At 40.4% G+C, this 25331-nt stretch overlaps 1 protein-coding gene and 1 long non-coding RNA gene across 3 annotated transcripts; both read left to right on the top strand.

Annotated features, from left to right (window-relative positions):
- The first annotated feature begins 1378 nt into the window (after positions 1 to 1378).
- On the top strand, positions 1379 to 22455 carry LOC131236574 (uncharacterized). 2 transcript variants are annotated; one of them, XM_058233849.1, is made up of 10 exons: positions 1379 to 5348; positions 13482 to 13683; positions 13829 to 13976; positions 16764 to 16896; positions 17100 to 17174; positions 19000 to 19090; positions 19237 to 19507; positions 19628 to 19670; positions 19765 to 19868; positions 21550 to 22455. In XM_058233849.1, exons 1-10 carry the CDS (start codon positions 1508 to 1510, stop codon positions 21970 to 21972), a joined length of 5331 nt encoding a protein of 1776 aa, XP_058089832.1. In that variant the 5' UTR covers positions 1379 to 1507; the 3' UTR covers positions 21973 to 22455. The 2 variants fall into 2 exon arrangements, with proteins under 2 accessions (XP_058089832.1, XP_058089833.1); XM_058233850.1 differs by having other exon boundaries at positions 16764 to 16863.
- On the top strand, positions 5355 to 8509 carry LOC131236575 (uncharacterized). Its single transcript, XR_009166792.1, has 2 exons — positions 5355 to 7757; positions 7906 to 8509. It is a non-coding gene; the product is annotated as an uncharacterized LOC131236575 (long non-coding RNA).
- Positions 22456 to 25331: the final 2876 nt, after the last annotated feature.

Here is a 25331-nt window from a genome sequence, read left to right on the forward strand (position 1 = left end):
CATGTGCTGGCAACACCATCAGTTTCCGACTCGGGACCCGCTGCGTAGGTTGGATGGACGCGGATTGCGTCCTACCCCCGCCTCCAGCTCGAACGGGCAGGAGCATTGAGTGGCCACCTTGATGTATGGGTCTTATCTGCACTGTCCATTCAATTTTTCGTATCATTTTAGTATGTATATCTAAAATTGAGGTAGATCTAAGGCATATGTGGACTACACAATCTAGATTAAACTCTTACCATTGAAAACTTCCCGGGGGATATGGGGAGCGGATTTGGTGGTGACCCAACACTTCCAAGCTAGGTGGTGTTGGGAGGAAGCGGATTTCCTACAAAAGCCTGCAGCAAGAAGTTCCTACGCAAGGATGCCCGGGTGGGGCCCACCGGGCTGTTTGTGAGAAATCAACCCCGTCCATCCGTTTGCGAGCTCATTTTATGAGATAGGACCAAACGTGAGGTGATCCAAAACTCAAGTGGGTGACACGAATGGGAAAATTGGGGAAAGAAATTCCTACTTTTGAATCCTTCATGCTCCACGTCTGATGTTCATATGCTATAAAAATAGTTTATAAGGTCATTCCCAGAAGTGAAAAAAACAGCCTCGTACAAAACTTTTATTACCATAAGAATGTTTTAGCAATGCTTATCCAATCCCCACTGCTTCCTATCATGTGGCCCATTTGAGCTCAGGATACACATTACTTTAGTTGCACATCTTAAAAGGAGCTCTGGAAATAGATGGGCGGGATAGATTTATTACCGTACGTGTTTTATTAAAACTTCGAGGGACACAAGTTTTGAATCAAGCTGATATTTGTCTTCTCCCCATCGTGGTCCATGCGACCTTCTTATTAGGTTGGATGGCAAATAAGCATTACATCGGCCCTCATTAAATTTCGACAATAATGTCATTATTCCTTGTGTTTTGTGTGGTCCAGCTGAGCATGGGATCAGCTTATTTTTTGCGCTCATTTGCTAAAATGAGCCAGCAAAACGGATGGATGGAGTGGATATATGGCACATAGATCGTGGTGGCCCCACAGCGTCCAGCATTCAATCCGTTTCCTTGGATAGGCGGCAAATTGGTAGACACTTTAATAGAGAAATACAAATCAAACACTACGCGTAGAAGTCCCAAAATTACTGTCCAGAACTTTCCAATCGACCAGAATTTTGAGGCCGGGTCGGTGGGCCGCGCAACACATCAATGGTCCCGATTACCGTGCATGCTCCCACACTACAGAGTCTCCCGCATTGAGCCGTCCAATCCCGGAGTCGTGAATGAAAAGGTTACCGTTGACGGGTTGACACGAAGGCCCGAAAGCCCAGATCGCGCGCAACGTAAGAAAAACTCACCTGACCCGATTTTATCCCGCGTATATAAACCGTCAGAGTAGAAACATCCAAGTTACGAGAATGCCTCTCTCCTGTTCGGAGAAACGAGAAAGTGAGGTAACGCAAGAACCAGAACGAAGGAAGACTCCGAAGCAACGCAAACGCAAGTGAGCATGGATCCTTTGAAACCTCCTATTCCAAACAATCGCAACAGGTACGTTCCCATCCCTCTGCACCCTCATCACCACCCCGACCGTCCGTTTCCTCATCCCCATCCTCATCCTGACCGTCCGTTTCCTCATCCTCACCACCATCCGTACATCTCCCCACCATCTTCTCCCTACCACCCTTCCCGTCATCCACATGAATCCCACTTCCAACCCGACCCAAGAAGGCCACTGCCGGCCCCGATTTTAAACCACCCTCACGATCGCATCCCAGCAGACCATCTCATCCCTCCCCCTTTCCGCGAAGATCGGGCCCGCCTGCCCGATCCGGCGCTTTCCTCACCTGGTTTTGTCTGGGACGACGCGCCCAGGCCATTGCGTAGGCGTCCACCGCCCCCAATTGGCTGGGAGAACCCCGGGCCGCACTCTTCTGACCCCCGCCACCACCACCACCACCACCGAGGGCTTCATCCTCCTTTCTTGGAAACTACAAATTCTGCTCCTGTGAGGCGGAAGAGGTATGATCCGGACCCGGAAATACTTGAATTCACCCACGACGATCGTTGTTGTGTGGATGTTCCGCAGGATCGAAGAGAACATCATCATCAGCATCACGAACACCGTCATATTCGTCGTCGCAGTAATCCTCCTTTCGAACCCTTCTTGCCTAACTCTTTACCTTCAACATCCGTGGCGGTTGTCCCTGATCGCAGATCCATTGAGTGGGCCACACGAAATAGAAACCCTTTTGATGCCCCAGAAGCTCTTGAAAACAGCTCTGTTGAGAGGGCTGAACGGATTAAATACCCTTTCGATGCTCCTGGACCTCCTGATCGCGGCTCCCCTGAGAGGGCTGCAGGGAGTAGATATCTTATCGATGGCCTGAAACCTCATGATCACAGTCCAGTCAAGAAGGCTGTGCGTATTAGACACTATCTTGATGGCCCGAAACCTCCTGATCACAGCTCTGTTGAGAGGGCGGCGCGGATTAGACACCCTCCCGATGGTCCAAGACCTTCTGATCAGAGCTATCTAGACAGGGGTGCTCGGATTAGATATCCTTTTGATGCCCCAGAACCACCCAATCGCAGCCCTGTCGAGAGGGAGACATGGATTAGATACCCTTTCGACGGCCCAAAACCTCCAGATCGCAGCTTTGTCGAGGGGGCCCAACGAGGTCGATATCCATTTGATGCTCCAAAACCGCTGCAGCAGCGCAGCGAAAGAGGTGATCCAGTGGACGAAGATCGGATATGGATCCAATCTCCTGCTCTAGAGATAAACAAGGAAGCCGTCAAACGTGATAATGATGCCCTTCGGATCATTCCTGGAAAACGCCTGCCCCTGCATTCAAGGCTTGGCAATGTCAACAATATGGAGGCCCATGAGAAGAAGTCACAAAAGACCAGTGTCCTGCTCAGAATACAACCTGCCAGCAAACCTATCAGGAAAAGGAAAGACGAGCCGTTGCTCTCTTCTTATGTCATTGGCTCGAGCACTTCTGACCCAAAAGGGAAAGCCCCCAGTTCATTCTCCGAACATGTGTTGGAAAAGGATTCATCTGTAGAACTCGATGTTTCTTTTAAATCAAATGCTTTGGTAGCCAAGCCGATTTTATTGGCCCCCACTAAAACTGTCTTCAAATCGAAGAAGACAGTCTTAGTTAAGAAAAAGAAGAAGATTGTAAAACGGGTTCCAAGGTTACCAAACTCACATGTAGCTGGAAAAATTCCAGGTTCCACATCGGCTTCTCTTGGCAAGGATTTACAGCGTTTGGAAGTCTTAGAAGAAGGTAAACAGAGCTCACGGGCAACTGGAAATAATGTTGCAGAAGTTGCATCAAGTTCTCCTCACAAGGATTTACAGCAAATAGAAATCTTGGAAGCAGGGAAGGTCTCTAGTGTTGGGGCCAGTGGTGAAGCTGGTTTGGATCTTTGTCCACCTGGGGTTGTGGTGTTGCTTGAGGATAGTTCAGTGGAAGGATCTCCTGAGGATGCTGCTCTGTTAGAAGACCAGAAAGGTCATGTGATACACAAGGATAATGACATGAATTTTGTGCGCCCAGATGGGTGTTATACTTCACTTGGCAAGGAGTTGGTCATTTTGGATTCACGGTCTCCTTCTCCATCAGGTTTAGGGAGAGAACTGCAAGATGCTATTCCTGCTGAGACAGTTATGGATGGCCATGAATATTCCCTTGAAGATCGAGTTGCAGAAAGGGACGAAGAAAGAAAAAATCAGATGGAAGTTGGTGTATTGGAAGAGAGTGGAATGACTGGCAGTAGAAATTGTAAAGATACTAAGGAATTGCTTTCACCGGCGGTGGAGGAATTGGGTATTTTGTCTTTAGAAGTACAAACTTTAGTTTTCAATCAGAGATCACCAGATGGAGCTATTGAAGGTGATGGCTCGGATGAGATGGTTGAGGTGGGATTGCATCATTCTGATTCTATGCGGCCAGCAGAAGAGGTATTGGCAGTTACTGCTACTAAAGCCAATGAGGAAGGGGTAATTCATTCACCAGATCGACTCTCAACAATAAATTCTCCAGAATCTTTTTCGGTGGTTCCAGAAACAGACATTTTGAATGCAGAGCAGTCATGGAGTCGGCCATCAGTTGAAAATCTCTGCATAGATGATAAGAATAAGCCAGATGAGAAGTCTGCTAGTGAAGGTTGTCTTCCTTTAAAGGCCCACGATTCTATGGTATCAGAACCGGAAGTTGGTGCAGAATTATATCAAAGGATGCAAATAAATGACCACATGATTCAGGGGAAGGTGCTGCAGTTGCCATTGCAAGGAACCAAAAAACCAACAGCGGATCCAAAATTGACTGCCAATGAATCTGGCAAGAGGATCCACCAAAGTTCCGGAATTCCTAGGTCTTTCCGCCATCCAGCAGGTTTTGCTTCTGGGTCTTTGAAAGAAACTTCTTCATCTCACATTGTGAGACCCCGAACCTGGCACCGGACTGATAATTCTTCCGCATCTCCTTCACCTGTACGTGAGTCAGGTTTGAGTCACATCCCTCTGCGGAGACCGTCTCCTAAAAAGATTGGAAAGATTCAGAGCATGTCATACATTCGCAAAGGTAACAGCCTTGTAAGAAATTCTGCTCCAGTTATTGCTTTCTCCCGGGCGTCACCTGGTTCGAGTGCTTCAGTTTATACCTCAAATCCAACCAGTGGAGATAAAATGAACAACTGTGTGGGTTCTGAAAGGAAAATTGAGAGTAGCAACTATTCAAAAACAGGTGTAAATCCCTCTATTGTAAGACCCAAAACACCCCCTTTACCCAATACAACCAAGTTACCAAATTGCACTGTGAAGCATCCACGGGATTCTCAATATTCAATAATAGCAGATCCTTCTCAAGCTGTTTCAGAACCTTCTATGTTTGAAACATCCGATCCTATTAAACCTACAAAAGGCAATGATACTCCTTGGTCTGCCAAAGGTTCTGAAAAACAAGCTGTGAATTTGCTTCTGGATGGTTTGGAAACTCAAAGTGCCTTATATGTTGGAAAGTTGAAGTCCCCCAAGACAAAGAGGATGATATATGTGAAGCGTAAGTCAAATCAGCTGGTTGCTGCTCCAAGACCTGAAATTCAAGATTCATCTGTCCCCATCACTGAAAAGACACAAGCATTGCCTTTTTCCACATCAAGTGATTTCTATTACAAGAGGAAAAATAATCAGCTTGTACGGAACAATGTATCACTGGAAAGTCAATTCAAGCAAGCAGTAGCTGTCCCTGATGACAATTCAAATTCAGAGGGGAAGAGGGCTCCTAAGATTTCCTCTTTGAGATGCAACAGAGGAATAAGCAAGAGGAGGTTTGATAAAGGTCTGTATTTAAGCATCAATGCTCCTTCCTTCTTGGAGAATTGGTTAGTCGAGCTATGCTGCTCCTGCTTCTTAGCATGGGTCTTCTTTGAGAATATTTTTTCAATGCATTCAGTCACTGCTGTCTAGGTTGTGTTTTTAGGTCACATGTGGAAGTTGAATGTAGACACATCACAAATAGATGGAAGACAAGCATGTTATATATTTCTGTGCATATAGTGCCTCAAAACAAGATTTAGGAAAATTATCCAAATCCAATGCACCAAAAGCAACACACTTTTTATTCTTTACCTAGAAACCTCTGAAAAAAATATAAAAATAAAAAAATCAAGAGAACACTTTTATAGTCATATGAGATTAGTTTGATTGATCTCTTCCAATTTCACTACTATACTTTTTTTATCATCAATTTCGCCATTTTTTTTGAACGATGTGGACACAAATTTATTGAGAGGAAGGATGCAGCCAGAATATGCAAACAAGAAAAAAGAAACCATACAACAAAACCCAAGAGCCATTATAGCTCATCGCAGCTGGCAGGAAAATGATCAACAGCCTTCAAGGTCAACGCCCATCAATTTCACCACTACCCTCATAATTTCTAAAAATAAAAATAAAAAGCTCTCATATGTCAATTTTTACCACCACAACATTTTGGAATGTCTGATAAGCTATCACTTGATGTCATTGGATGTTTAAATGAAAGCTGAAGGATGAGGAGATGGTCTGTAGAATGTCGTTGGTAGAAAAGATGAAGCATATATCCCATAGCATGGCATTGATAAAAGAATCTGGACTTTGAATCATCAACTTCCCTTTATAACCTAGCCAGTCTTTCCATATTCGCAATTTTACTGGAGAGGGTACCCCACCCAGAGTAAGAATTTTGGTCATCCTGTTCGGCCCAAGTTTCGGCTTTTTGTTGGTTGTGGATGCACAAGATTTTAACTTGTGACCATAAGAAGATAGTGGAGCCGGGGAATCGGTTTATTCCTTATCCATTGCTTGAGGGCAAGTTGCATTTGGGATTACTTCTTGAATTTCGTTGGTATTTATTGGGTTTTCTATGACATTCATTAGTACTTTTCAGTAGTTGGCCAAGTGGTCCCTTGGTGAAAGGGGAAGGTTCTTAGGAGAATGTTACCATGAGCTATCATATTAATCTCCTATATTGACTATGCCACCTCCTTTTGTTGGATTACACAATCGGTTCAAATAGATTGGAAATAGTACATGAGTAGGATGCGATCCTGAGTCTCTCCCCTCTTGAAGAGGCGTGCCCTAATTAACTCAATCAGTAAGCGGTATCTGACCATGATGCTTTGCATGCTTGCAGATTTATATGTATTCTTGGTGTTTACATGAATTTTGGTTGATTGATATTGATGTGATTTCCACAGACATTCATGGAACATTGCCAGGGCATAAAGAAAAGGGTATGCCCTGTCGAAAGTCTTTTATTGATTTGGGATCATGACACATTCCCGGCTGTGGTCTAGCACAATGTTTGATTATATTTATCCCTTGATTCTAAGGTAGATCCCATAGAGATACAGTCAGTCTACATGGTAGAAAAGAAAGTAAACCGAATGCAAATGATGCACACTCTCACAATCACGATCCTTTGTATTCAGAGTATCTGGAACATTGATCACGAGCGGGGGTGAGTGTGGGGCTCAATATCAGCTTAGCTACATGAGCTTTGGTGAGCACATTTTCAATATGATGCCTTTGAGGCAGTGGGTGCAGCTTAGCGTTGGTCACTATGCTGCTGTCTAAGTGAGCAAAAGACTAGACGAGCTCCTCCAAAGTCAGAGCGTAGGGGCCTCTCACCTGTGCGTGCTGAGGCATGGGAAGGAGAAAGGCAGGATGAGAATGAAAACTTGAAGAATTTCGGGGAATGCTCCAAGGGAGAAAGAATGCTAGTGTTCGAAATGAGAGGCCTGATGGGGTATTTATAGGCAAGGATTGACGGGTATTGCCAGCTGGCATGTTCAAAGAGGCAAGAGTGGACATGTGTTGCAATCTGATTTGACGACTTAATCACTCCGCACCTCTTTATGATTGTGCGCCTAGCTCAGAATGCTGGCTGCACTCACCCTTGGAGAACTGCCCCGAGCTATGGAACATGAACCAAACTAGAGCAAAGGCGGGCCCTAGGCATTATTGATGCCCAGCGCCCATGTGCCAATCATCACGTGAAGGGCACAAGCATGCCAGGGTAGGGCGCGCTGATAACAAGTCAATCATAAGTGCGCATCAGGCAAAAACGGTGCCAATGCTCAAGCAGAGCTAAGCCTAGGGCACCAGCTCTGCCACTTCATAGATGGGCACGGGCGGTTTTGGAATGGCCAAGGGTCCCCCTTTATTCCTCAGCATAAGGGCAATGTTACTTTGAGATAAGCAGCAGGTGCACCCACTTCTTTAACTTAGCACTTTTTATGTCTTAACACTTGGTCACAGTTCCATGCTCATTGCTTGGAGTTCAAGGGTTCTTTTAGTTCTCTGAGCTGTTCCAAGACTCCCAACTGATCCTTGAATACTTTTTCTTTTTGAAGGGTAACCGATACCAGAATAGTTAAATGCAAAGCTGGACAAACTAAAACAAGGTAAGTCCTGGTGCTGTCCATGTTTCTCAGCAGTGTTAGTCAAAGAAGAGCTAGACACACACATTATGTGTTTAGTTGTGTATGCACCTTGCCTGGGCCCCAAGTCAGGCGGCAGCCATGGCCATGAGTCTCCCTGGGCCCAAATCACTTAGGCATATGCCTGGATGCAGCCTGATAAAAAGACGAAGGGTGCCCCTACTGGCACCTCAAATAAGGTGTATTTTTTGACACTGCAACACCTGTTAATGGTGTAAATACTTAAGGGGGATCATATACCTCCTTCAAAACAACTTTTCCTTTTTGTTTGGATCAAATTTTGAGGGAAATACTTCCCCAAAATTCGTTAGAGTTTTGTAAACTCATAAAATCTTTTTCTTCTTGATTTCTTTCTTTTATCCATGTTATAAATAAATCAGGCTTATTAAAGCAATCCGAGCTTCCATTGGTGCTGTACAATAGATCGAAGATGAAGCATTTGAGCTTCCATTGGACTTCTTGGAAGAAATTTACTTTTGATTTTGACAATATTTGAATGGCCATCTCTTTCTCTCTCTCTCTCAAAAAAAAAAAAAAAAAAAAACAGTTTGAAATATGATTAGATTCATTTTGAATGGTTACAGTCATGGTTTATTTCATCTAATTTATTTATTTATTATTATTTTTTATCATGGTTTTGTTGAATTTGAATGGTTAACTTGGGCTAATTAATTGCTCCATAGGAATGCTTGATTTTGATATGAGTTTCTATGAGTGGGGTCCAACTAACTAGGAGTCTAACGCACATAATAACTTGAAAATTACTTCTATTTCATCGTGTTAAAATCAGTTCGAAAGGTAAGACTATTAAAAGATAATATGTATGGCATAAAACTACATTAAAATAAAAAATGGTGCCTGAGTCTCCAATTGTGTGCTTAGGTGTTGCCTAGCACTTGAGGTTTTCCAGAGTTCTTTGTGTGGCTGTGCTTTGATGTGTGTGGTGCCTTGAGCTACACCGGTTCTTGGGGGAAATCAGGGGCTGATTTATGTAAATCAAGCTTTCACTTGCTAAAATCTTGAGCAAACTCATGAATCGACAAATGAAAATAGGAATAGAGAAGGACATTTGACTAAGCAAGAACAAAATGCCTTGTAGATGTTGTAGATCACTTCAAGATCTCACTTTGTAGATCACTTCAAGATCCCAGTGTAAAGTAAACAGAAAACATCTGATGTACGACAAGACAGTAAACAACTGGTTCACATGGCAGCTGGATTTTGAATGTAGAAGAATTTCCAATGTCTAAAGTAGACAATTAAAGGATGGAACAAGATTGGATTCGGAAGAAGGGATTAATGGAAGGCTGAAATTTTGGGGCAGATTGCATATACCAATGCAGAGGATCTGGTCCAATCACGGAGGAAAGCCAAATTAGAAAGAATGATTGCAAAAGAGAATACAGAAATGTGCTTAGGCTTGAAAAGATTTGTTGGCGCCAGAAGGCTAGGGCTGCTTGGTTGGAGGGAGAAGAATGCATCCTCCTTTCATAAGGATCATGAATGGGAGGCATGGAAGGAAATGCATCTCGACTCTCCTGGTGGGTTATTCGATTATGGAGGACTTAGGTGAGGTTGAGTCTAAGATTGTGGATCATTTTTGAATCCTATACACAAAAGAGCCAGTACACATGCCTTTATCAATTTGTCTTCCTTTCCAGAGCTTTTCCACTTGAAGGGCTACAAATTTAGTGAGCCCCTTCAAGGAAAAAAGAAATAAAATATGCAGTCTTTTCTATGGAGGATGTTATAGCTCAGAGTCTGGATGGCTTCACTAGGGCTGTTTTCCAAGACTGTTAGGATATCCTGAAAGGCTACCTCCAGCCAGTGTTTGAGGAATTTTATGAGGGTGGAATTAATAAGGGGCCCAATTCACCATTTGTCACCCTTATCCCCAATAAAGAAGAGGCTGAGGAATTGTTGGACTGTAGACCAATCAGTTTAGTAGGAAGCATTTAAAAAATTGTTGTAGTTCCCGCCAATTGTTTAAAAGAGGTAACAGGGATGATTGTTTCTCCCATGTATATGCTAAAGGGAAAGCAGTCTTAATTACAGAATCTTATGCAAAGCGGACATGGAGAAAGCCTATGACCATGTGGGATGGTCTCTCTTTCGTATATGCTAAAGGGAATGGGCATTCAGGGTTGTCTGTGTTTGACTTGAGTCTCGGTTCTCTTCAATGGGTCTCCTAAAGTCTTCTTTGGTTGTTCAATGGTTTTACAACATGGGTTCATGCTATCACCTTTTCTCTTTTAGATTATAGCGCAAGACCAAACAAATCTTATTGAATCAATGGTGCTGAAAGGAAGGCTTTAGTATGGAATCTATCATTTTGACACACCTTCAACCACTTATGATACAATCATCTTCTGTGATGCGGGTGTGTACAGATAGAGGTTATCAAATCCATCAGTGCTTTCAAGATGTATTAGGGCATCAGGTTAATTTGAGGAAGAGTGTGATTGCTGGGGTGGCTTCTCTGTCTCATCTGGTGGGTGTTCTTGCTTGGGACTTGGGGTGCAAAGTGGTCTCTATTCCTATGCCTCGTCTCGATTCTGTTTGGTGCAAATCCTAGAGCTCCTTCCTCATGGGATCCTGTTGTGGAAATATTCGAGAAAAGACAAGCAGCTTACAAAAGGTCCTATTCATCCTTGGAAGGTGAATTACTCTGATCATGGCAACTCTAGTGAACCATCTGATCTATTACCTATATTCAGAATTCTGGCATTAGTTGCTGCTTAGTTTGAGAAGATTTTTAGCATGGGTTTCTATGGGGAGAAAAAAGGGTATTTTTTAATCTGAATTTTATGTCATAAAGTGGGAGGATGTCTAGAAGGCTAAAGCAGAAGGTGGAGTTGGGATTGTTAGTATTAGAGATAAAAGTTAGTCCCTTCTTTTTAGATGGTGGTGCTGGTGTTTTGATCAAGAAATGGTTGCTCTTTGGAGGAGAATAGTGGCTACAAATATGGTAGAAAATCAAGAGATTGGAAATCCAAGGTCTGTCTTTAGAGGAAAGGGTTCTCATACATGAAAAGCCATATCGAGGTTTAGAGATCCATCAAAAGGTTTGGGAAGATCCATGACGAAGGTGTGGGATTTTTGGTAAGGAATGGAGAAAGAATTCTCTTTTTGGGGGGATCTATGGGTGGGGGATATTTTTCTGGTGCAGAAATTTAGGAGGTTATTTGTATTCTCATCCAAGAAGGTAAAAATAAGGATTGTTTCAAAATTGTGGGGAAGAAGATGATTTGGGTGCCTAAATTTAGAAGGAATCTCAGGGATCATGAAATCACGGTGATGGACAGGCTTTTGTCAATTCTTGAAGGGGTGTTTTTGCCGTCAAACTATTATGACCATTAGATTTGGGCTCCTTTTGCTGAACAATTTGTTCTCTTCAAAAGTGTTTGCGAGAGCTTTTCATTTGCCTCATCTTTGCCCTCTGGGTTTTACGAAAGTTTGGGGCTATCTTACTCCCCCAGAGCTGAAGCTTTTTGTTGGATGGCATGGCAAACAAAAATTTCACCTTTGATAACCTCAAGAAAAGAAATATAACCTCAACAAAATTTTCATGTGGTGTGCTCCCACCTTTCAGTTGAAAAAAATTCATGTGCGTTCTGTGCCAGGAAGCTGAGGAATTGGTTGCTAACCTTTTCCTCTGTTGTAGTTCCACCCGAGCTGTTTGGTTTGCCTTTCTCTTCTGTTGGGTTTTACTAGCATTTGTGGCTGAGATCTTTGAAGCTTAGAGGGCCAGTCCGTTCAAAGCTCGTGGTAAAGTCCTTTGGAGAATGCTCATTGATGCCATTTTATGGAGTATATGGAAAGAGTGAAAGGAAAGAATCGTTGAAGAGGTGGTTACGTTTGTTAGAGGCATGAAGAAGATGAAGCTTCTTCTTATTGGTGGGGTAGATTAGCACAGTGTTTTAAATATCGACGATATCGGCTGATATATTCCACGATATATCTTGTATCCCACCTGTGCGATATGAAATGCACAGGTAGTGCCAATATATCCCACTTATTCGATCTAGTGAGCATTTTCGATTTTTGATCCATTTTTTTGCTATAAACCACATTAAATCAGTGTCAAATGGTTATAAATATATAATTCTTCATGTTTTCCATGAAAAATCATGGATTCAGAGCTTTGATTTCGAGATTTGGGGGAGATGGGGGCAAGTTGTGGAAAATTGTGAAAAATCGAAATTTCTCAATTTCTCGGAAATTAGTTGCAATCTTTGTATCCAAACACAAAATCAGACATGTATGTGTAACCTGATCTAGTGATTCTCTTTTGCTTTTGAATGTATTGCTTGTGTTTCCAGACACGTCTTCTTACGTTTATAACTTATATGAATAGACTTTTAAATATACTTGCATTAATTCAGTTGGACAGTGCATGTATTAGGACCCCATACAAAGGAAACCCCTATTATGTGCACTTTTTTTTTTTGGTAATGTTTTGATTTCTAAGTGTGTATTAATGTCTTTTTCAACAATCCTTTAAGTTTCCAAGAAAAACTTCGACCAATTTCCCAATGTTCCCATGTTTCCCAACAACAACGATACATTACACAATACAACCGATATATCCCATGCAATAACCGATATGTATCCATATCCCAAGGGTGCGATACATTACGCAATAACGATATTTAAAACATTAGATCAGCAAACGAATTTAAAAGTGTTTTTCTGTTGGATATAGGTCGAGGTGATTAATGATGTTTGCAAGATGCTGCTATTTGGGGCATGCTAACTGTTGGTTGGTGGAAGATAAATGTGGATGGTTACTCTCTTTGGAACATACAGATCCTCGGGGTAGTGGTGTTCTCGGGGATGACCAAGGCAGGTTTAAGTTTGTCTTCTTGTGGCCTTCTAGGATCTGGGACTCTAACCCAGCTGAGCTAGAAATGCTAATGACAGGCATTAGATTGGCTAAAAATGTTCTTGGCCCTTTGGTTCTCATCAAATAGATGAGAGGGATTCCAAAAGTGCTCTCTCTTGGGCTATGATTCCTCTCAAGATCTATGGAAGCTTTTCTTTTATATAAATGGAAGTAGACCATGGGTGCTCTATTTTAGATTTTTAGTTTCTGTACTTCCTAGAGTGGCTAATGATGTTGTGGATGACATGGCTAAGCTTGGTATGAGCTGCTTTAAGTAAGGCATCGTTGCTTTAAAAAATCATTCATAAAATAGTCTTTACATGTATATATACTTTTCCCAAAGCAAAAAGAAACTCTATAAGAATTTAGTGTTCTTTGGCATGCTATATTTTCTTTTCCTGTCTGTCCAAAAGCAGCAAGCAGGACTTAGCCTTTTTCCATGTCATTAGAATGTCAGGACCTCTTTAAGTAAACTGGTTCCTGAAGGGTTGATTTGATCATTGTTATTGCTTTTTCCAAAACCTAAAATTGCACTAACCAATTCTAGTTCTTTTCTTAGAAGTTCAGAGCTCGGTGAATGCTCATGTTGGTTTCACTTCTGCAGTTTTAGAGAAGACAAATAAAACTTCAAAGTTATCATTGGTATGGACGCTAGGTGGGACACAGTCACATGCCAAAGACATGACTTCATTGCAACGGCGGAAGGTTCTGCCCTACCTTGTTCCATGGAAGAGAACAGCATATTGGAGATGTTTCATAAATAATATTGCATCAGTTTCAAACAAGAGTTCCTTATCACTGATCAGGTTCATTAGCTTTCATATTTTACATGCTTCTTTGGTTTTCTCTGTTGTTTCTTCTTCTGCTTTTGTTGTTCTTTTCATCTGCTTGTATTTGTCTGCTGATTGTGTATATTTTGAGTGTATGGTGTGTGTTTCTTGCTTTTGGTAGGAAATTACAGCTGTCACGGAAGAGAGATACAGTGTACACAAGATCAAGCAGTGGATTTTCTCTACGAAAATCCAAGGTATTAAGTATTGGTGGGTCTCATCTGAAATGGTCAAAATCCATCGAGAGGCACTCAAAAAAGGCTAATGAGGTCAGCAAACTAAGACAGACAAGCACAAACTTTTTTACCTTTTGCCAGGTGTTGTCATTTACAGTCAAGTAATGATGTTGTTTATGGAACTTGCTTCATTGGACAAAATATGCAATGTCGTTCTGTAGCTTTTTTTTTTTCTTTTTTTTTTTTTGTTTTCGTTGACACTTCTCCACTATTTTGAGAAACTGATAGATAGAAATGTAGACACGCACCAACCCACCTAAATTCTTTTCTTGGTAAGCAACTGTAAATAAACGCGAAATGTACATACCAACTCAACAAAATTCTTTTCCTTGTAATCAATGCATACATAAACATGCATGCACCAATCACCATTGAAATAAGTTAGCCATGATAGGCAAGTAATTTCCAACAGCCTTTTAACATGATATATCCAAGTTGTATTTTGTAAATAAAAATTCAAACTTCAGGGGCGTTGCTGAACTATCTACCTTTATGCAATGCTAGACAATCCTTTGTGGAGGGTGAACATTGATCTCAAATCTGTATTTTAAAATCTTTGATTCAACTTATAGATGTTTCTTACTCCCGTGATATGCTCTGTTTCCAAATATTGGGAAGTGTAAAGATTTCCAAACATCACTGATATTTTCGATAATATTGGTGATACTTGGCAATATTATCGATACCAGCGATACTTTGAGAAGAATCACTTGTGGAAGTTTTTTGGTGTCGGCAATACTATCGATAATATCTTCGATACCAATGATTATATTCTTGATATCAGGGAAACATCTGTAAATAGGTGAAAATTGACAAAAAAATTGAAAAAAGAAGTCCAAAAACCCAAAAAATCTTCATTTGGGGGGATTTTATTTTATTTTTTAAATATGTTTTGTAGGTGATTTCGATCACTCTTTGTTTTTATTGCATCAAAGTTTGTATTTTGGGAGAAACCTTGACTTGAAACGAAGATGGGCTGCAACTCAAAGGTGACGAAAAATCAATAGGAACTTTTTAATTTTTTTCAAATACTAGCATGGATCACAATAGAAATCCATGTCCATGCATGATTCTCATGCATTGACATTGGTTTATAGTGAAAAAATAACATTTAAGTGAAAAGCGAGAAAATTGGGGAAATCCTAATTTTTCCGTTTTTATTGGAAAATATGTGTTCTTCGCTGTTAATTAATGTGAAAATTTTATATATTAAGCAGTGTTGAGCCAATCTATTGATTTGCCACAAATTTATATATTTATTTTATGCTGATTTTTTCGACAACACATGGTAAAGTTCCTATAAAATGGAAACTTATTATTTATAGTTGTTTTTTGCAATATTTTGATTCCTACATGTGTAAATATGTGTCTTTTAACATCTCCTGAAGTTTCACTGAAAAATTCCACCTTTTCCTCAACATTTCCCCAATGTTTCCCTCAGACAGTGATATTTTTCTGAGTATTGGTGACAATATCAGCAATACCGATACATGTTTCCGTATGCCTGGTCATCGATACATGTAACCATACCGATACTCTGAACACTGCTGTGAACTTCATTATTCTGTGTAGTCCTTTTACTTGATCCTTTAAAATTTTTTTTTTTAAATTATTATTATTATTATGTCTAACAAAATTACCTGGAGGTGTTGCTCTGGTTGACACTGCTGACCTATTGCTTGGTCAACATCTCTCCAGGTCAGCCCAGATAATAGTCATCCCATGGAGCGACAGTGCTTACATGTGTGGCTCATGTGCGTAGTGTGCAAAGGTCTGAGATGGCTGGCAGGCTTTAAGTCTGCTGCATTCGAGCTATGCAGAGGAGGCCTCCAAGTTGGGCCCAGGTTGATTTTTCCATACCCCTGAAAGATGATCTTGGCCTGGAACAAGGGCCAGAGAGGCAGGATGGCTGGCCTGGCCTTGACTGACTTAGTAAACACTGTTGGGCCCGAGTCCTTAACTCCTGGACTGGGATGAGCTTTCTCCCAGGTGGAGAAAATTTACATCTCTTCTTAATTCATTTGGTAGATCTGTTTTTGTCATCTATTTTGTTGATAGAGCTTGGTGGATCAAGATTTCTGTTGATGCATCAATTTCCCCCTTAATTTCCAGAGAAATTTGAATTATGAACTTCAGTTGGGCATGTACTTCTGAAATTCATCATTATATGCATACTAGCGAACTCATGGATGATGGAAGATGGAGACTTAGGTCAAATTTGGCCTGTTAATTTTTTCATATTGTTGACGACAATTTGTTGTATTCACAAAGTAGTTCTAAGAGTTCACCAAATTTGACTGAAATTCGAAGTGGGTTCCAATCCTTTTAATTTATTAAATTTGTTGAAAGATATTTTTTCTTACCTTTTAAAATGGAAGATACGTTCTATTATTCTATGCCATGCATTATCACATATGTTAGGTACCTTTCCAAAAAGAAAGAAAGAAGAAAGAAGAAAAAAAACACGTGTGATGTGCCATCAGCATTGTTTCCAAGGTTTCAAGTATCATTTGAAGCTGGTATATATTGCTCGATTCGTACCGGTATCGTCCATGAATGGCACAGGTGTATTGGCGCAATATCAGACCGAAATTGCCTAATCCAGGGCAATAAGGGGCTGTATTAGTGGTGAACAATACAATACACATTACACTAGTTTTAAACCTTGAATTTGTTTATCATGTTTATCCTATTTGATTGGGTAATTCATATGGTCAAATCATATCTATTTTTGGAGTATTCCATGTTCTCCATACATGTTCAATAAGAAAGAGCAGGAAGTAGGCCATGATTTTGAATTGACCTGCTCATTCTGTACAGGAAGCTACACTAGCAGTAGCTGCAGTAGAGAGGGAGAAAAGGGAACATAAGGGAGCTGGTCATATCATCAGAAATGCAAAGAATAGAAGCCGCTCCTCTCGTAAGTCATCTCGTGGTATTGAGCTGCAGCCAGGTAAGGCAATAAGCAATTTGGGTGTGGCAAACGAGATCTCAGATGTAAGCATTGGGGTTATTCTTTCTTTTATATAATAATGAAGCATCGAGTATCTTATGTGTTGTGCACACCCTTGGCCACTTTTGAAATTTAACTGGTTCTGTTGGGTTCTTCCCAAGGGAAAGTGAAATATAACGAATTTGTAAAGCATTTGTTTACAGGAGAACGTATTTTCTGCATCGGCTCAGTTCGTTACAAAATGGATCAATCTAACAGGACATTATTGAGGATTCCAGGTAGTTAATGACACTAATCTGATAGTCCTTTGCTTTTGTAAAACCTGTTATTGTAGAGAAATAGAAGCAATGTTGTCAATGGTGTTCTAGGCACACACGTAGGACCCTGGGTGAGGCAATAACCTCAAGTGTGCAGCTATGTGTGCCTGTGGCGCCATTGCCATTTTACATGAAGTATCATTATGGGTACCTTATACAAGTAGTGTTTTTTTTTTTTTTGTAAAAATAAAATAAAATTACTTATTGGGTATTTTACCACCCTATAAGTAGATAAGAAGGGGCTTTTAAGCTCCATTTCAGCAAGTTCTTTCATTTCCTTTGAGATTAAAGCTTAAGATTTTCGTCCCTAAATTTCAACAACTTCAATCATTTCTTTTCTTCTTCTATTAGTGAGATAAAGTCATTAGAGGACAGAATTTCATGATGATGATGATGCATGATTCATGTTTTATTGAACTCTAAACAACATTTTTAGCTGCTTTAGCTTTTGATTAACAGCCACTAATTTAGTAGTTGACCATTTTCTTGGATGGTTTGATTAAATGATTAGTTGATCACTAATACTAGTTTTCTAGTAGATGGTTTAATGTGTAAGTTTATTTTGTTTTGTCGTCTTAACTCCAATTTACTTGTTTTCCTTTGAAATTTGAGTGGTGTTGATTTTGATTGATTTAGAAAAAATCAACTAATATCATCATCATATATGCCTTATCCCAATTATTTGCGCCTGGAATCTTCAGCTATGCATGCGCATAGGCTCAACTAGGTGTTTCGGGCAATTCAGGGCGGGTGCGCCTACCACCTCTAACTACACTGAGAATAAGATGATGCTCGATCAACAGAAATGGCGTTTTATTGTTTGACCAAGCTTAGCTTTAGTACATGTGGGATCATCTGTCGGCGACGTATGCCATTGGTATGGTGGGCTCGTCTGTCAGCAACATGAGCTGTTCGTCTGGTGGGTCTATCATGAGACGAGCCATCTGGTGGGGGGAAATGTTTGGTGTATCCAATACAGCTCTTAGCCCAACGCGTGAACAATTCGGATGATGAAATGTGGTCCTTTATATAGTTTACTGGGTCAAGAAAATTCTCATTTAAGCATATTTTTCTTCAGTTGCAGGCATCCATCTTTGTTGTAATCATTTTAAGTGGTTAGTAATTTGACATTTTGGCAAATCATTCAAATTCATTTTCTTTACTCATATATTATGAAACTTCCATTTTGCAGAAATAGTTTAATCATGGTTATTTCATGCAATAAAAACTGTCTTCTACATCATTGCTTTCGGGATAGATAGAGCTGAAGCTGGGTTTGGAAGGAAGGCATCAACATACCTTGACAGGGAAAAGGGTCTTTTGAAGGATTGAATGTTGTTTCTTGGCCGAGAAAATAACAGTAAATTTTGCCTGAAATTTCCATTAATTTCTGCGAGAGTTGGAAGTCAGCGTTCCATTAATTTCTGCTAGAGTCGGAACTCAGCATTTTGTGGTGATGAATTTAAGTTTAGAGGTTATGTTAGGAGCTTAACTCTATTCCGATGGGGACTTAGAAGAGAGGGTGTTTAGCATTGAGAAGAATTTACTCTTGACTTTGTAGCAGGAATAATCTCTTCAAACTTGTTTTGTGAATTTATCAAGCATGACTTGGCAACAATTCATGCTTTATTCTGCTTTTGTTTAACATGCATTTTTTACCTTAATATGTTGACTACAGATTGAGAATTACACCTGCATGTGCTTGTCTTTTACACGTTGACAACAACATGCATGCTTGGATATTGAGGGAAATAATCATCTCGTCTTTCTTCTTTTGCTATTACAGATGAGAAACCATCATGTTCCATCAATATCAAATCAGGAAAAGATTCCAGGATTTCTTTTGTTCCGAGGAGATTACTGATCGGAAATGAAGAGTATATGCCATTTTGATGTTATTACTTCTTATTTTGGTTGCAAGAATTATTGTTATGGAATATGTTGGTTGCTGTTGTTTAGAAAATTATCTACGAGTCCTAGCAGGTTTGAAATTCATGTGTTCTAAACTACTAATAATGGACAGATATATTCGAATTGGCAATGGTAACCAGCTTGTTAGAGATCCAAAAAGGTTGACTCGCATCTTGGCAAGTGAGAAAATTCGATGGAGTTTGCACACTGCTCGACTGCGGTTGGCCAAAAAGAAACAGTACTGCCAGTTTTTTACGCGATTTGGGAAGTGCAATAAGGATGGTGGAAATTGCCCATATATTCATGACCCTGCTAAGGTCGCTGTCTGCACAAAGTTTCTACTTGGTCTCTGTTCTGATGGTGACTGCAAGTTGACTCATAAGGTGTAGTGCAGTTTCTATGAATTACAACTTCATGTATCTGTTAGAATTTACCCAAATTTTGTTGATTTTGGATTTCACTTGCAACAGAGTAGTTAATGCTGCAACATCTTTTATATGTAGGTTATTCCGGAAAGAATGCAGGATTGCTCTTATTTCCTGCAAGGTGACTGGGTGTCGCTTTTAGTGTTATCTTTATTGGGATGATTTTCGTGAAATGCCTATTAACAGAAACAATATTCTGACACTTCCCTTGACAGGATTATGTACCAATGAGAGTTGTCCGTATCGGCACGTAAATGTAAATCCCAATGCTTCTGTCTGCAATGGTTTTCTCAGGGGCTATTGTGCTGATGGAAATGAGGTACACTGTTATGCACAAAACACCATATGTTGGCATGTATGTATTGTTCATCTTTGTTGGTATTCATTCTTTAGAAAGATAATCTGGGCCAATCTTTGTTTTTTAATGGATGTGGTTGACAGTCCTTGACAATATCTCCTCACACTTAATGGTCCATACCATCTCCAGCTTCTTTTACTCATTGGTTTCCGTTTGTAGTTGAATGTCTCAATCACATTCTCATCAACAACAACGTCTCCTCACGCTTAATGCTCCGTACTATCTCCAGCATCTTTTACATTCATCGGTTTCCATCTGTAAGCTTTTACTGTGGGCCTCTGTAAGCATTTATGTCAAAGATTGTATCTAAATGGAATTCCCAGCTCAGTATGTGCCCACTAATCCAGATATATATAAAAACCAATATGCATCCACAAATTTTGGGTAGGAATTGAGTTGTATCTCATCTTTCTAATTGCTATGCTACAGTCAGCTCAGTAGCTTTAGAATTATTATACAGAGTTCAAGGAAAACAAATTGCAGAAATAGCTGGTTAAAAAGCTTTACCATGCAAGAAGTGTTTCAGGGCATTGCAGATAAGGTGTCCCGAGAAAGACGTTTTTAATTGTATTTTATTTATCTCCATTTTCTTCTGGATGAGTGCAGTTCTTGGTGCACCAAGATTGGAAAAGAAATATGAACTTAATCAAGATTTGATTAATAAGTTCCAATTAGAGCTCAGATCTCTCTCAATGTGTCACACTTTTGAATAAACCTCCAACTTAATAGACTGTTTGTAGAAACCAAACAGCTTTCTAGTAAAACTACTAATTACCCTTGGATGTAGTGCAGATAAGCATGATGTGGGTTCTGGATGCATCACGTTGCCTTGAAGAAAGCATAAATTCCAAATAGTGTATCCTGATACAGATGTATGTATGCATGCATGCATATGTTTTTATATATGTACATATGCATGCATGCGTGTTTGTATTGATGTACGTATGTATGCGTGTATGTATTGGGCCAAGTTATGCACAGCGTGCTTTGTTGAAAGTTTGCACTTTTCTGTACATATGCAAATGAGAACCACATTTGGCTCTTCACGTAGTTTATTACAGACTATCATTGACTCACAATTAAGCCATGTTTGGAAACCATGGATTCCATACCAAAGGGGGAAAAGGGAAAATGGTTTTCCTTTGGTGTGATGATTTGTGTTGTTTGGATAGCAAAGAATAGGGTGGATTCCACCCAGATATCCTCTACACTTTTCCATAATTTGGATTCTTGGCACAGGAAACTCGGTGAGTATTGTGAGAGGAATATGAGATTTCCACTCGCTACCCAAACAATAACTCAAGATTAGAATCCATGCTTCCATAGTTCTCATGGAACTCATCATTGGATAATTATTGGTCCCCCACCCCCCCTCCCCCCTTTTTTTTTGGCCCTGGATTCCATGTATCCAAACATGCTCTTGTAGGATTTTCTCTTTTAGATTTGGGAACAAATTCATGAAAAGTGAAGTATAACAAAAAGACAGCTTAGTCTCAACTCTCAAGTTTCAAATGGAACACATGAACATTTAGTGGTTTGAGCGCAACCATTCTGTGAATCCATTTCCTTCTCAATTTTCTAGAGCTAATGTGTCCATTTATTTCTTTTTAAACTGAAAGAATATGCCGCCTCTCATGTGCAGTGTCGGAAGAAACACAGTTATGTTTGTCCCATGTTCAAAGAAAATGGGATTTGTCCTCAAGGTTCTACATGCAAGCTTCATCATCCAAAGACTAAAAATAAGAGCAAGAAACGGAAACGGCTGAAGAACCAGAAGAATGCCAGAGGCCGTTACTTCGGCTCGCCTCTGCTTGTTGACATTGGTCAGTCTGGGAAACTTGCTTCAGATAGTTGCTGTGCAGGGCAGGGTGGGGACATTTTCTCTCTTGATGGGCGATATGCTGATTTCATCAGCCTTGATGTTGGTGATGAAGAAGCCAGAGAAACTAATAACACAGTGGGTGCAAACACCACCTTGTATGGCTGTGATTCTTCAGATTTACAGCTAGACAGTCTCGATCCGCTCATCAAACCTGTCCTTCTTATGAATGAGAATGCATCATGACATCTCTTGCAATCAGTACTCTGAGCCGGCCCATAGAAGCTGGGTAATCTTTTGGTGTTACAAAGTAGAGTCAGGATTGAAGGTGCCTAATAGGGGATTATCGAAATGAAATTCTTACCCTTTGCATTCGTGCTCATGATAGGTGATATGGAGATTTGTAATGTTGTGGAGATCACTGACCAGATAAAAATAGGCTGCTGCCTTCGGTTTCTAGAGTACAGGCAAAGGTTTCCTTTTTTCTGCTGCTGCCAAATGGACTGGATGGACTTCAGCCCATATATATAACAGCATGTACATGAGAGGAATGTATAAAAACAATGTTACCAGTTGTATTATTTCTGTGGATGAGAAAGCGAGGGGGTACTGATTAAATTTTCTTGTTACCTCATTATTTTGCGATTAACGAGAATGATTCGATTGGTGGTCTGAATGAACGGGCATCTATTAGTCACATCACAGAACAATAATATTTTCCGTTTCTGAGTTCTTTTGTACTTCGAATTTATGGCACGGAGCTATTGAGTGGAATCATGCCTGGTCTGGCTTTGGATATTTCAAAGTTAAAAGGGTGTTGGTGGACTTCCATGGATGAACTTCTTGACAGTTGAGGCGAGGAATCCGCCAATTGTTATTATTATGAACGGGGTGATTGTAATCAACCCATGTACTAGCCTATTAGACAGTGCTTGATTGTAATCAACCTAACAGTCTATTTCATTGAGCCTGTTCGAGTTTTCTACTCTCATTGCCAGTCCCAAGCCCAGATAAAGGGGGGTTGTGTCAGGTTGACAGCTGACATCTGGCACAACTTATGTCATGAATCCGAAAAATGGAATGATGATTGTGATTTATGTAGCTGACCCCAATTAGCTGTGCTAACACTTGAATGATCTAATTGGGCTAACTAAGACTTAGATTACTACTACTATCATCATCCTAGTTGTCGTTTTATAAATATCTTATGGGGTTTTGTGCATGACTATAACCATTGTTCAAGTTATTGAATCCATTGGAAAATATATTTGTCATTATTCTTGATGTCGTGGGCTGTGATGCAGAACCATGGGAATACAAAAATTCCCTAGTATATATCATGATATTTGTGAGGTTCTGCAAATATCATGTGATGTTTTTTATTTGCTAATATATTGTCAATATTTGCAATATTTTGATTGGAACCAACAAAAATAAGAGTGAAATTCGAGGCAGATGAGGCGATGGTGGACAATCTTAGGAAGATTGTTAGGTGCTTTAAGGTGGTGTTGGGCTGAGAGTTAAGGCTGAAATTTCTGGATGTCGGGCTGGGTATTTTCCCTCTTCATATCTCGACCTCCCTCTTTGCATCGACAAGCCCGCTAAACACTTGTGGAACAAGGTGATTGAGAGAATGGAGAGGAAGCTCTCACCTTGGAAGGGTAGGCTTCTTTCCATTGGCAGCAGAATCACTCTCATCAAGTTCTCCCTCTGCAACCTTCCCTCGTACTTTATGTTGCTATTTCGTTGCCTGAAATTGATTTTATCGAGGTTCATAGGTTGAAAAGGGACTTCCTCTGGCAAGGTGCAGTAGCCAAGGGTAAATTCGCTTGCTATAGTGGAAGGAGGTGTGTTGGCCTTACGATGATGGGTGTGTGGGTATTAGAAGGCTGGATGGTGTTGATTCAGCTTTATTGATGAGGTGGGTGTGGAGATTCAGGGTGGAAGGTGACAGACTCTATAGATTCATCGTTGCAGGAAAATATGACACCTCCTCCAATGGATGGTGAACCAAGTATTCTCCCCTGTATTGTGTGTCAAACCTTTGGAAGGCAGTTGCTCATTTGGTTAGCAAAGCGTTCGAGGGGATGGGATTCTCCGTTGGGAATGGGGAATGGGTCAGATTATGGGAAGATGTCTAGCTCAGGGAGTCTCCGCTTCGCTCATAGTTCCCTAGTCTGGATAGGTTCTATTCTACCGTGGATGTTAGGCATAAGCTTAATGATGTTGAGATTGAAGACCCGGTGCGGCTCTCTTGTTTGCAGGGGATCTGGCCTTCTCCAGTCTGAAGGATTCGATAATTTGCCTGAAAGACAATTTGGGACCTTTCTTTGTGTGATCCTTCTATGATATGATTTTCCAGTCTTAAGGATCGAGATGGATATTGCCGCAAAGGCCTTGTCTGGTCCTACAGAGCCCCTCCCAAGGTTGCAGCATTTGCTTGGCTTGTCAGCAGGAACAAGGTCTTTACTATTGACAACCTTTACAAGTGGGCTATGGTACTTGTGAATATCTACCTGCCTCCTATGTAAATTAAAAAATAAAAATAAAATCGTTGGACCACCTATTCATCCATTGCCCCTTTGCTAGGGGCGTTTGGTGCGGAATTTTAGTCTTTTTTATTGCTCCATGGGTGACATCGAACTTGCTAGAGGGGCTCTTTCGATCATAGCATGTTGGCAGATCCCGAAAGAAGGGAAGGTCAAGGTGGAGGGTGGCTATGGTTGTCATCCTTTGGACCTTGTGGGGTGAGGGGAATAACCATTGTTTTCAGAATAGAAGCGGCTCTCTCTTGGGCGCTATCGGTCAGGCTAAAATGTTCATTAGGGAATGGGTGCATAATTTTGCTGCGTGTTTCTTGGTTTGCTTTGGCTTGCCTTTATGTTGTCTTGGCCTCTTGGCTCTCTTAACAAATTCCGAAACTTGAAAAACAACTAAACAAAAGAAAAAACAAAAAAAAAAAAAGAACCATTTTTTCCCAAAAATTTTGGAGTTTCTTTTTGTGGTTTGTTTTAACCAACTCTACGTGAGTTGTTTCTCTACCAAACTGACGGATTTTTTAACGTAATTTTGTTGATATCAAATTGTTTTGTCCCCTAAATAATGAAGAATATAAATATTTTTGGACCGTGGGCCTTCTGTCTCTAGAACATGGGCCATCTTTTTTATTTCTCTATATATATATTTGTTTTTTTTTTTTTTTCGTTTTTGTTTTCCCCCCATTAGTTCTAAGAGAATTTTATGTAATTAGGGGCATCACTTAATATAAATAAGAAGGGGGTTGAGTTTCTAACACTAGTTAGAGTTTTATCTCTTCCAAAGGCTTTTTTTTTTTTTTTCTCTTTGACATTGTATTAGAGCAAAAAAGTTCCTAGAAAGTTCCTATGTTTTTCTCATCAGCCTTCGTTTTGATCTACCTTTCTCTTTTCTTTGTTTGTCTTCTTTTCTTTCTTCCTTTCAGATTTTTTTTTTTCTTGTTTTGAGAGTTGTTGCAACTTGCAACCTAAGCAACGATTGAAAGTGATTAACAAGAAGGGATCTTGCGGTAGTTTCTGATTTTCTTTAAGGGATGTTGGGCATTCAGTTTTGATCAATTTTTGGGGACC

Source organism: Magnolia sinica, chromosome 2, assembly GCF_029962835.1.
Source record: "Magnolia sinica isolate HGM2019 chromosome 2, MsV1, whole genome shotgun sequence".
Taxonomy (NCBI): domain Eukaryota; kingdom Viridiplantae; phylum Streptophyta; class Magnoliopsida; order Magnoliales; family Magnoliaceae; genus Magnolia; species Magnolia sinica.